The sequence below is a fragment of the Setaria italica genome, chromosome II (assembly GCF_000263155.2).
Source record: "Setaria italica strain Yugu1 chromosome II, Setaria_italica_v2.0, whole genome shotgun sequence".
Taxonomy (NCBI): Eukaryota; Viridiplantae; Streptophyta; class Magnoliopsida; order Poales; family Poaceae; genus Setaria; species Setaria italica.
Window position 1 is genome coordinate 10,486,440 of NC_028451.1, and position 12,239 is coordinate 10,498,678.

General features: G+C 44.8%; 3 protein-coding genes across 3 annotated transcripts; 1 reads left to right on the forward strand and 2 right to left on the reverse strand.

Moving 5' to 3' along the window:
* Window positions 1–344: 344 nt before the first annotated feature.
* LOC101769815 (actin cytoskeleton-regulatory complex protein pan1) lies at window positions 345–1,770 on the reverse strand. Its single transcript, XM_004955932.1, has 2 exons — window positions 1,064–1,770; window positions 345–606 (listed from the first exon to the last, which is right to left on the reverse strand). Exons 1-2 carry the CDS (start codon window positions 1,768–1,770, stop codon window positions 345–347), a joined length of 969 nt encoding a protein of 322 aa, XP_004955989.1.
* Window positions 1,771–3,941: 2,171 nt separating this feature from the next.
* LOC101770220 lies at window positions 3,942–4,521 on the forward strand. Its single transcript, XM_004955933.3, has one exon. The coding sequence runs from the start codon at window positions 4,023–4,025 to the stop codon at window positions 4,359–4,361; it is 339 nt and encodes a 112-aa protein (XP_004955990.2). The 5' UTR covers window positions 3,942–4,022; the 3' UTR covers window positions 4,362–4,521.
* Window positions 4,522–6,427: 1,906 nt separating this feature from the next.
* LOC101779948 (heavy metal-associated isoprenylated plant protein 7) lies at window positions 6,428–7,950 on the reverse strand. Its single transcript, XM_004959100.1, has 5 exons — window positions 7,942–7,950; window positions 7,678–7,828; window positions 7,376–7,599; window positions 7,200–7,281; window positions 6,428–7,107 (listed from the first exon to the last, which is right to left on the reverse strand). The coding sequence occupies exons 1-5, from the start codon at window positions 7,948–7,950 to the stop codon at window positions 6,428–6,430; spliced, it is 1,146 nt and encodes a 381-aa protein (XP_004959157.1).
* Window positions 7,951–12,239: the final 4,289 nt, after the last annotated feature.

Below are 12,239 nucleotides of genomic sequence, written 5' to 3' on the forward strand. Positions count from 1 at the left end.
AATAGCTCTCTTACTTGTTTAGTTGAAAAAAATAAAATTTATTATTACTTGGTACCACATTAAGCCGAGCAATTTGAAAACATCTTCCGCTTAAAGCTGAGTGCAAATTGAGGCAAATGAAAACGTCGTAGCACCACATTCTCTTGTAGCTAGCTACCTTCATACTGTAACAAAAGAAAAGTAACAGTGTACATCTATTGCCGTAATCTACACAACTCAGAGCAAGTAAATAGGTTGATTGTTGTTCCTTTCGATCTCAGTTACTACTTTAAGCTTATCGCCGCCATCGGGCCTTCTTCTACTTCAGAAACTCAACAAGGCTCATAGAGAGGGAATTGGATCCCTCAGCAACAGAATGGACAGCAAGAACAGCAAGGAAACCATTTTGCCGGGGCTGATGGTTGTGGTGTTGGTTCTGCCGCCGACGTCGATGGCGGTGCTGGTTCTGGGGCTTGTTCAGCTTCCGGTGCCTCGGCTTCAACTTTTGGAGCTTCCTGCTCAACAACAGGCTCTGCCTGCTGGGACAGTTGCGATGTGCTTTGCCGGGCAAGCTCAGAAGAGTCATCTTTCATGAATCCACTATTTTTCACGTCACCGCCTGCCAATCTGAAGAAATTGCAACTAATTAGGAAGAAATACTTGCCACATTTGGTTTTGAACCATTGGCTACATCTTTCCTCTCAGTGAAAAATGTGCTAAGCACGGTCGTGAGAAAAAAAATCATTGGTTGCATCTTTCACCAAAGGGAATACATATGTAATATCTGTATATCTGTAATTATTATAATATGCTCCTTAGTTTTTTTTAAATCCTATAATGTGCTCTTTAGTAATGTTATATCTGAACTTTGCAGATAGTCCATTTAGTATTAGAGAGATTGGTTGTTGTATGCTCTACCGAAACCTGAAAATAGAGAATTACTAGAAGGCACTTGTCAGTATTCAGTTAATTAACTGTTTCACGTTTAAAACCCTATACCTAGATGCCTTGATGAAACACCTGGAGCATTGAAAACTTGTATAGTAAAACTTGTGAGGGAATAGAATGCGCAGAGAGATCATACATTGGGAATGCGAAGCTTGTTGTGCTAGCATCAGAACGGTGTGACAGGCTATGGTTGTAATCAGTCTTGTCATCCCCATCTTGGTCCCCTTCCTTGGTAGCAGGCTTCAGTTTTGCACTGGCCTGTACGGTTGTCTTGGCGCCCTCACTTCTAATAGGGCTAGAGCTGGTGCTCGGCCTTGGCAATGGCGGCAGTGGCGCCAATGGGTCATTGGGGTTGCCCATTTCACCTGATTTGCCATACAAGAAGAAATGGTCCTTTGAAAAGCTCGCGTTCCCAACGTTGATGCTAAAGAGAGATTCATTTGATGTCACGCTCCAGTCCGTCGGCGTCGTCGATTTTGACCTTGCAAAGACGGATGATGGGATTCTTTTAGGGTCTGGACACTCATCCGGTGCTCTAGACATGGCCTGCACCCGTGGTGACTGCTTTGGGTCAGTGGGTGCATGACTTTCAGGATTTGAAGATGAACCGCTCTGTTCTTTGATTGCTGCATTATGACTGAACGATATTGTGCTGCCTAGTATTGGACCCTCTATCTGAAAGAAATCATCCTCATCTATGTTTTCTGATGAAGCAGAAGATGAGGAGCTTGATTCCTTCTTGTTGAACTTGTCTGCTGGTGTTTGGCTATCGGTTTCGGCAGGGGTAACAGCAGGACTGGTGCTCGCTTGTCCTCTATTTTGGTCTTCCTCCTGATGGACCATTGTGTGGTATCAAGACAACTTCTTGATATCTGTCTTTGGTGATTGTTCCTGGCAAATAAAACAAACATAAACTCAAGTCTCCTGCTGATGTGATTATTAATTATAAACCTTAACATATTGTGAGCTTCTAACTGTAAACAGTATCTCCTTCCAATGATGTCTGACTATTGTTCAGTTATTTACTCCTACACAGTTGAATAAGTGAGCACAAAGAATTCCACTAAAAGAAGACAGTATTTTTTTTACAACAAAACACAAACAACATCTGAGTTATTTCAAAAAATTTACTAAGCTCTGGTCATATATTATTTTGTTTTCTGCTGTGAATGAAAAAACTTGTAAAATCTCTCATCAATGATTTGTTGAGATCTCTCTAGCTAGATTGCACTTGTTAATGTTGTAGATATATGGAAAGAATCGCCATGTTCTATGAGACTTCATGCTTCTGACTTCCAAGAGTCTTGCAAAACTAGAGAAGAAGAAAGCACACCTTTGATGGTTTCAGATTTGTTGTTCTTTTCTGGAAAAAGTATAGTTTCATGACCTCTTGTGAACAGGTTCCAGGGAAAAGTGAAATTAACAAAACAAATAGATACAGACGCGGACTGCCTGTAAATATTATAAAGAACATTTGAACCTTTTAATTTGGTTGCAACAACAATTAAATGGCTTACCACATTCACAAGAAGCACTCAACTTAAATGGCCAGCACTAGCTTGGTCCCGGGTATCTCTTTACTTTTTAGCTTCCCCCGCGATCTATCAATCAATCTATACAACATTTAAACCATGAAAATCAAAACAACATTTTACTAAGAAATTAAAGGAAAGGAAACAAGAAGGCGTAAACTAAGGATTACAAATCATGTTACCTCTTCAGCCCCCTACAATACTCAGCTCAGTTTCACGCCTGAAATTTTGGGGAAACAAAAGATGCAGCCAAGAAAAAGAAGATTGAAACAGAAAAAAAACCAGATCAACAAAATGGAATGAGTGAAAGGAAGTTACATGCAAATATGGAATGGTTGGTTTAAGCGGGATAATTTCACCCACACATTCCCATCCGCAGATCTTGCGTGAGCACAATATTTTGTTACCATTTTCTTTTTTGTTGCGTTAGAAACAATGCTGGAGAGTAGGTACAGGACACTATTATTAGTCTATCGTTTCTCAATATTTACATAAATCCATGCTGATATAAAGTATCTGAATTGTCTAGATTTAAAATTTGTATACTGTTTTCCTAATTTAAAAGTAGTTTTTTTCCCAACCATTGTAAAAAACCCTCTTAAAAGTATCTGCACAATATAACTGCTTTATGGTTCTTATTCATAAGGTGTATACATCCATATATAAGGTCTCTAGTACATCCTGATTATAGTGTTTCTAACAGTTTTAAGTGGCATAAATATAAATGACCATTTATGACGCTTAGTTTAAAAAGAGATCTTCCTGTTGAAAAAATGGCTACTCACCACTTAGGGATCACGTGTTTTTAGGGATTTATTATGTTACCAGCAACACTGCAACACTCCTTTTGCCACCAGGTCATTTTTCATTTCTTATGACTTAAGAGCATATATTAGATGAAAATTTCTCTCGTGCCATATTTTGGACAGTAAACGTGCCAGCGACTCTGTCACAGCCACTTTTGATCTGGATTGGGTACGGGGGAGACCGCCGTCGGTTGGCTGGAGCCGTTGTAGGAGTTAGGCACCCAATCCACATGAAGTCACCACCTCAGTATAATGATTTGGGTGCTCGGAAAACGCTTCACGTTATTCTTTTTAACAGTAGAAGTAGACATCATGTTGCTAACTAGACTAATTTTTCCTCAGCCCTGCATACACTGTGAGCTCCTCTCTAGACGCTTGATCATATTTTGTCAGCTTGATCCTGCAGGGGTATATCGAAATGCAATGCATCGTGATCCTGCTAAATTTGTTTGCGCAAATTGAGCTGCAAATAAATGGACGCTCCCTTTTCACTTGTGTGCTGCTGATTCTCTTTGCCCACGGAAATGAACTTATATATATGCAAAAAAAAGAAACGAAAAAAAAACAGGATGCCTGACGAGATCTCTTCCGTGCTACCGGCGGCCAGAAAGCTAAAGCGGCCGGCAAACTGGCCACCTGTGTCAAAGTTGAGAGCTAGTCATCGCCCTTCACGAGCAAAGCTGCTCTGATCACTCGCCTTTCTCTTTCTGCCGCCGCGCCTTTCGGTTCCTTGCTTCATTCCCAAGGATGGCATTCCATGGACGCTAGCTTATTGCCTGCCTCTCCCTGCCGGAGCGGCGACATGAATCTCCCACCACCCAGCAGAGTACCTTGGACACAGCAACCAGTGCGTGAGGGAGAGATGGTGACGACGGACTGGGGGCCGATCATCGTGGCGGTGGTGCTGTTCATCCTGCTGTCGCCGGGGTTCCTGTTCCAGCTGCCGGCGAGGTTCAGGGTGGTGGAGTTCGGCAACATGGGCACCAGCGCACTCTCCATCCTCGTCCACGCCATCCTCTACTTCTGCATACTGACCATCGTCGTCGTAGCCATCGGCGTCCACGTCTACTCCACCAAGCCCGATCCCGTAGACTAAATTTCCATGCGTTTAATTTTTTTCCAGTAGGATACGGTGGTGTAATCATATGTGTTGGTGTTTTGTTTTCACTTTCTATATATACAGTGATTTTTCATGCTGCCCTAGATCAACAATAACAGAAATAAAATGGTAAAGAGCCTTTGTGCTCTCTTGTTTATTTTTCTAGCTGCTTCTGGTTGGTTCTTCTGTTTATCCTACTTTTTTCTCTCGAAAAAATGGAACAGTGTATGGAGTGATTTTTTTTTAGATGGAGGAAAGCGTTCCGGAGTATGGAGTGATTTAATTACCATGGTAACGAGCCTTTTTTTTGTTTAGTTTTCTAGCAGCTTCTGGCCGTTCTTCTGTTTATTCTACTATCGGTAGATTCTGTTTTATATTAATATGTTAATATGTTGCTATCGGTGGCTCCAAAACGACAGTGACACATTATGTTCTTACATTGAGAAGTACTGTATTCTTCAAGCCTGCTGGTTGTCTAATGTTAGCAAAAATTACTCCAAATCTCCAATGCTCACATCTCAACCCCATCGGAATGCCCGTCGTGTGTAACTTTACACACTTCAACAAATTCTTTTAATCCGGCATGCGTAGAGCCTTCAAGGACTTTACTTGGTTTGCTTTCAATTTTTGTCATGGTTTTGGTGGTTTTCTTTTCATTCATCTTTAGAACTATAAAACCCTTCTAAAACGTATACTTCACAGACAAATTAAGTATTATCACTCAAATAACTAACAAAGTATATTTTCTAGATGGCTGTATTCGTTTCACAATTTACCAAAAGTCTATATGCATTTGTCAGAGTGTTTTAATTTACGGATACATTATGAGCAGCGCCCATAAAGAAACACGAACAAATAACACAACAATGGATCGGTGGGGAGGGTAAGGGCCCGCATGAAAAGATCCATTTAGAAAACAAACAGCTCTAGTCAGAATGAAAAGTACTACCATCGTTCGGATCGGTGGTGGGGGAGGGTAAGGGTCCGCACGAAAAGCACTACCATTGCTCACGTAGGTGGCAAACACATTTGTTTTATTTATGAAAATACTCGTCCATGTGTGCATTTCGGAACCTTTGAACTTGTGTGGATAATAACTAGGGCCCTAGCTTCTAGGTATGAACTGCTCACGTTTCTGCATACGTGTACCAGCTTCTCCACTGAACTAGTGTAACCATGGCCCATGGGTGGGTAAATGGAACAAACTTTTGGGAAATTTTTGCTATGCAGCTAAGTTTTTTGAAATAAATAAAGCAGTTAAGAAATTTTAGTGGCATCCTAGCTACCACAAAACGGATTTGGGTTGTCCACACCTACTACTTCTATTTGGGCCATGTATAACTTGTTGGGATGATGATGCATGCATGTTGCTGTGTTGCAGGTGGCAACCTGCAGAGCACTGGTGGCTGACGGCGCAAACTAATAGGAAGTTGTGTAGTTCAGCTAGATCCGGTGCCCAATTGCCCGTAGAGGCAAAGAGCCATGAGGCACATGAGCAAGCTAAGATCGTTGGCTGATGGCATAGTGTAACAAGTAGTTGTGTCGCGTAAGGGCCTGTTTGACTCCCACGTGCTAAAGTTTAGCACCTGTCATATCGGATGTTTGAATACTAATTAGGAGTATTAAACATAGGTTAATTATAAAACTAATTGCACAGATGGAGTTTAATTCGTGAGACGAATCTATTAAGCCTACCTAGTCCATGATTTGACAATGTGATGCTACAGTAACCATTTGCTAACGATAGATTAATTAGCCTTAATAGATTATTCTTGCGAATTAGCATAGGGGTTCTGCAATTAGTTTTATAATTTGCTCATGTTTAGTCCTACTAATTAGCATCCGAACATCCGATATGACATGACTAAAGTTTAGCACCTGGTATCAAACACCCCATAACTGTAGCCTCAAGAAGTATTACATATATTCATTAAGTATTGACCGAATATACGCAAGTACTACCTCCATCCTAACTACATGACGTTTAGGACAAGTTTCTTGTCCTAAACGTTATATATGTAAGAACGGAGTATATATTACAAGCTCCTTGTCCCTTTACCACATCAAACGATGGCGCACGCGTTTGGGTTCTCCTCGGTGAACGCCTCCGGCGGATACCCATACATGCCATGGCCGCAAGCGTACGAGTACGCCGGGTAATACGGCTGCGGATACTGGCACTGGTAATAATAAGACGGGTGCGCGTAAGCATAGTACGATGACGGGTAGGAGTAGTGGTGGTAGGGGGTGACGTTGCTGATGGCCATCGTCTCAGGCGCCACCGTGAAGACTCCGGCCGGGAGAGGAGCAGCGAACAGGCGGTCGTCCTTCTTCTGGTCCTCCAGCACAACCCCGTCGCCGGTGGCGGCGTGCTTTTCACCCTCACCTGCATGGGCTTCCTGATGAAGTTCCTCGGCGGCGGCGCGGTCGTCGTCGCCCGTCCTCTTCTTGTCCTCCTCTGGCTCTCCTCCTCCCTTCTCCTCCTCCTCCCGTGGCTCTTCATTCTTACCGTTCTCTTGCGCGTCCTTCTTCTCTCCCGTGTTGTCAGTTGGGCCATCTTTCTTGGTCTCGGCTTCCGGTGGTGGTGACTTTGGCGCTGGCAGCGGGTCCAGTGGCTCCGCCCTGAAGATGGCGGCTTTCCTCCCCGTGCAGTTGCGGATGAAGCCGACCAGCGTCGCCGGCTCCACCACCCCCTTCACCATCACCTGCGAGGATTTCAGGTGCGGCACGGCGTCCTCAACACCTGATCAACGAATCGAATGAAATACTGTAAGCAACTGTCCAGGTGATCTCATATGCAATTAGCATCTTGTTGACACAAATCTCTATCAAAACCTTTGATTCGAAGTATCCTCCGCTTGATCTCCTCGCAGCAGGCGTCGCAGTGCAAGTTTATCCTCAATATCACCACCATTTTCTGGTCACGGAACAAACAAAAGGTTAGATCACTTACTAAGCCACAGGATTTCTCTTAATTATTGAGCTTTTTCGGACGACATGTCTGTATATACCATGTTAATTTCCGGTAGCTCGTACATGTCCTTGTTCCCATCATCTTTCTTGGTCTCCTTCACAGCCGGCGGCGGCAGCTTCTCCGGCGCCGGGCTCAGCAGCACCGCCTTCCTCCGGGTCCTCTTCTCCACGATCTTCACAGTCTCCGCCGGGTTCTCCACCACCTTTGGTCCTCTCATGACCACCGTGTTGGTGTTGGAATCCACGCTCACCTCTCCAACCCCTGCAATTATTCAAATCCACCAAAGCGCTCGGAAATGAAATCGCCAACCACATCAGCTCAAGCAGAGGAGTATGTTACAGTCGAGGCGCTCCAGGGAGCGGCGCAGCTTCCGGCCGCAGCCGTCGCAGTGCACCGGCGCCCTTATCACCACCTCCTCCCCGGCCGCCTTGGGGGCGGTGCCATCGCCACCCTCCGGCTTCGTCCCCAGCGCATACGTTCCGTAGTGGCGCTACGTGAGATCAAAACAGTGGAATGTTACAAATGAATTCAACAATTCAGGAGAAATCACTTGCATCAACAAAGAGATAACACAACATATCTCTCTCTATCTGCTCATCATACCTTAGCCATCGGCTGGTGCTGTTCGTATGCGCAATTACTTTGGACGCTAGACAACGCTTGGAGTTGGAGATACACATATGTATATATATTGGCAAGCGTGTGTACACCTACATGGAGTTTTTAGGGGGTTGCCGTGGAGAGCGCTGGGGGTGCCACGCCCGTGGCGCCGCATGCGCGAGAGCTTGGGCCTGCGCGGCGCGATCGGTTGTTTGCATTGCCCGCGCCTTGCTCTGCTGGAAACCACCAACGCAGACGCAGTCACGCAGGCGTGCGCATAGCTAGCGCTTTGGCTGCACCCGGCGCCGTGTCCGCGCGCCGGCTTGCCAGAGAAACGCTGACGAAGGGCTGCCGCTGGAGGGGTTTGCTAGCTCATCGCCTCTTCCGTGTGCGCATCCTCGTAATGGATCTTTGTCGTGGCCACTCGTGGGGATGGTGGGTAGGTGCAGCAACATGTGGCAATGCGTCTGTTTTTTCTCTCGCTGTAATCCCTCACTCCTGCTCCCTCCTCGTATTGATATTTCTAGATTTATAGTTTTTCTATACACTTATATATATACTATGTCATGATACATAGCAAAAACTATAAATTTAGAAATACCAAAACGACCTACAATTTGAGATGGATGGAGTATGTCAGTGCTATTGAACAAGTCAGCCAGAGGCTTTTGAGTATAAGCAGGAAAGGCCCTTCGTCTTTGTATTTTGTTGTGGTCGATAAGCAGCATCCTCTGATATACATAGTGAGGCACCAAACAGTTAGAATGACAGCCAGTACATGGTTTTGTTGTGTGTGCCCAAGGGCAGCACATGCTCTTGTGCATTATTGTTACATATTCGTTGAAATTTTTGCCCCGAAAGGGAGATACAATATGGCTTATCCGTAAAATCATGACATGAAATCGGGCATTGGAGGTATAGTTTCATTCATCAGCAGTAATAAGTTTAGATGATGTCGCATTATTCAAAGCCTCTCATTAAACCCTTCATTGTTGAGAATGGCATAAGTATTTTTTTTTCTGCAAGATTCGAGAGATTGGCTGCTCAAATAACAAAAGTGCACATCTATTAGTTGTAGTTCAAAGATCTGGCTGCAAGATGTGTTACAGGAGTTAGCAGAGTTTGAATTGGAATTTTGGCGCAAACTTGAATCAAACCCAGGCGGAAATGGAGAAGAAGGGGAGAAGTAGAGGCATGCGACGCTGTCACGCAGCTGCTTGCTGGCGTGCGCCGCCGCCCTACCTCGCTTGACCGTCACGCACCTGCCCGCCTTGCCGGCGTGCGCCGCCGCCCTACCTCGCTTGACCGTCACGCACCTGCCCGCCTTGCTGTCCAAGCTTTCCTCGCATCGCGCCCACGCTACCGCTACCGCCTCCTTTGGCCTATAAAACCCCACCGCCGACGTATCCTCTCTTTTCCCCACAACAAAAATAGAGTTGCGCCTCGGTCGCCGGCAACATCCGCCGCCGTCCAGCCACCACCCATCGATTCCCTTCGCCAAAACCACCTCCTTGAAGCCCTGAACCCATTCCTCCAGTCACTGTCCAGCCCTATCCACTCTAGCACCCACACGCCATCGTCCGCCACCCCTGTTTTGGTAAGCCGGCACCGTGGACAGCATGGTTACCGTAGTTGTCGTCACCGTCTTAGGGTGCAGTGGTGTCATGCGTGAGTTGTAGATGGTGTAGGTCTCGTTCATTGGTCGAGAGCACGGCTGGGTTGGCCGGTGCTCCTGCGCCGCCGCGCGCGCCTCCGCTATGGCCGTCGTCGCGGAGCACCTTGCTCTGGCTGCGGCGAGCTCTGGTATAGGAGTGTGTCGGGCGTTATAGGTCCAGGCGAAGCTACTGGTGTAGCTTGTGGCCGTCAGCTCGCCGTCGTTGAGTCGTGCACCATCGCGAACCCTAGCACCGCCTGCTCCGCCGCCGGTCACCGCCGTTCATCGCCGCCGCTAGCCAAACCACCCCAACAACACCCTAGTAGGTGCGCATAGTCGAGGCGAGTCCAGCCGTGTAGTCATCATCACCGGAATCCTCGCCGGCGGCGAGAAACCACCGTTACCTGCCGGCGCATCCACAGTCAAGGTTGGGGGTGTGGCCTGGTTGACCGGGCTCGCGTGTTAGTGAGAGAGGGTAGGATGGGGGTGAGTAGATCTAGGTTTTCCAAGGGGGGTTTCCGGAATAATTGAGTTCAGGTGTTTTAGAAATTAGATTTAAATTCAGTTTTCATCTTTAATTCACTATAATTTGTAGGAGTGTCCAAAAATAATGAAACCACTTTTGTTAGTTTTTTATTTTTCTTAATGCATTAAAATTCTTAAACCCTAGGAAAAAGGTAATAAAAATTAGGTGTTTATTTAGTGCCTTATATTTAAGGTATTTAAATAAATACTTAATTTTTATAAAATTTATAAAATTCTGAACAATATTTTATCATTCACAAATGCTTATTAGTCCATAGGAATCAGGTTTTAAGATTAGAAATTAATTATGAAGCTTTTATAAATAAGAGAAAAGGTTTAAGCTTAGGTTAGTTAAGAAATAATTTGAGGGTTAATCTTTAATGGGTAGTTTAGTGTTGGCTTGCAACTTTATCATGAATATATAGTTGTTGATGGTTGTTAGCACGCCAAGTTGTGAACCGCAAGCATACGGATCAGTTGTAGCTCTTCCCTGAGAGTATTCCCCCAAGGTTTATCAATCTGTGGAACTTATAGCACAAGATCTATTTCAACTAGCATAATTAGTGGTGTTTATGAAAGATTCAGATCCATGTACAGACAGATAACAGATAGGGCAAAGGTAACCAATCTAGAGCAACTTAAACTATGCATATGTTGTAATTCTGAGCATGGATAGTAAAGCAACACAGATACGATCTTAGTAAAAAGTATATTTAAATCTACACCTCCGGTTCGGATCCCGAAACCCCCCACCTTACACAAGAAAGATCCTATCAAGATCATCTCTATTAGTGCAAGCAAGTTAAGGGCACAATCAAAAGAATGTGTCATACTCATCGGTAGATCAGGCATGCAAATCTGATCACCACGACCACAAGAACACCCTAAGCAATCTATGATCGATACATAGATTGAAAAGCAAGCAAACCCGATAAAGCATAAAACCATCAAATGAGATACTTAGATCGCTAAGAACATGAACATATCTATTACGTCACCATGAATGATTGTAGATCACCACTGGGATCCTACCTTGATCTTGATGACTCCTAGCTCCAGAACTCCAGCGCGATCTTCCTCGCAGGGTGATCACGTCGGCAGAGGTTTGCCTATGCTATCCTCTGACAGCTGCATGGCCCTCGGCTCTTCGGAGAGGTGTCCCTCAAGCTCATTTTGCTTCTCTGCTGCTTCACGTTAAGTACGTCGTCTTGGATATGGGGCTCGGTGGATTTTTCGGGGTATTTATAGTCTAGAGAGTGCATGGCAAAAATTGGAAGGTGAGGGGGTGAAGAAAACCCTTAGGTCGATTGCCTGGGCCTTCCTTTTGGCCCCTCGCGTCCTGCTTCATCTCCAAGTATCCTCTGGTACTTTGAAGTCTTATTTTCACTTGCATGTAGGTGTGGCACATCGGTTGCTTCGGGATGAGATTGATATTTAATGACTTTCCAAATCTTCGCTTGATCTTCTTTGATTCCTCTTTGATCCCGAAGTGATCCTTGCCGTATCTTCACAAACTTAGCCCTTAAGTCATCTCGGAGGATTGCTTGCCAAAAATGGGCGTCGGAAGGCTCCAGCCTAGGCCGATCAGCCTAGGCTCCTCTGTGTCGATTGGCCTAGGCCCTTCCTGAGCCCGTAGGCCTTCGTCTTCGTCTCGTTCGATGATCGTTCAGTGCTTTATCCATTATTGAAGATAAACATGGGTAAAAGTATGTCAATAGTGAGCGTCAACAATAGTCCTTTTTATCAAAAATTTTTGCATATTTTAACTATCACTTGCATGATATCGTAGAATCTAAAGCTCCTGGAATTGAATTTGTGGAATTATCTGAAGAACCTCAGGAGTATGAGGAGGTTATTGAGGTTGCTCCTATATTTGAAGGGTCTTCTGAAGATACTAACATTTTTGTGACCCCAGGCAAGCCCTGGAGCATCTACACCTATTAATTTCAGATATTCCTATTTCATCTGTCCAAATTATTGGTTATTTCCTATTTATTCATTAAGTCTAGGAGTTTACTGAAAACTTATTTTTGCGCACAATCCAACCTTGTTTGTTGGGACATCTTTGCCACCTATTCAAAATAATTAGTAACATCCTATGCTTAGCATTGCGTAGTTATGC

Bases quoted from the DNA above. Each gene is read 5' to 3' on its own strand.
- LOC101779948 (XM_004959100.1), bottom strand. The intron at 7,282-7,375 runs GTATATACAGAC...TTCCGTGACCAG, and splicing joins AGCTACCGGAAATTAACATG to AAAATGGTGGTGATATTGAG. The intron at 7,108-7,199 runs GTTTTGATAGAG...TTCGTTGATCAG, and splicing joins GAGGATACTTCGAATCAAAG to GTGTTGAGGACGCCGTGCCG.
- LOC101770220 (XM_004955933.3), top strand. From the start codon at position 4,023: ATGGACGCTAGCTTATTGCCTGCCTCTCCCTGCCGGAGCGGCGACATG.
- LOC101769815 (XM_004955932.1), bottom strand. From the start codon at position 1,770: ATGGTCCATCAGGAGGAAGACCAAAATAGAGGACAAGCGAGCACCAGT. The intron at 607-1,063 runs GTATGATCTCTC...CAATTTCTTCAG, and splicing joins ACAAGCTTCGCATTCCCAAT to ATTGGCAGGCGGTGACGTGA.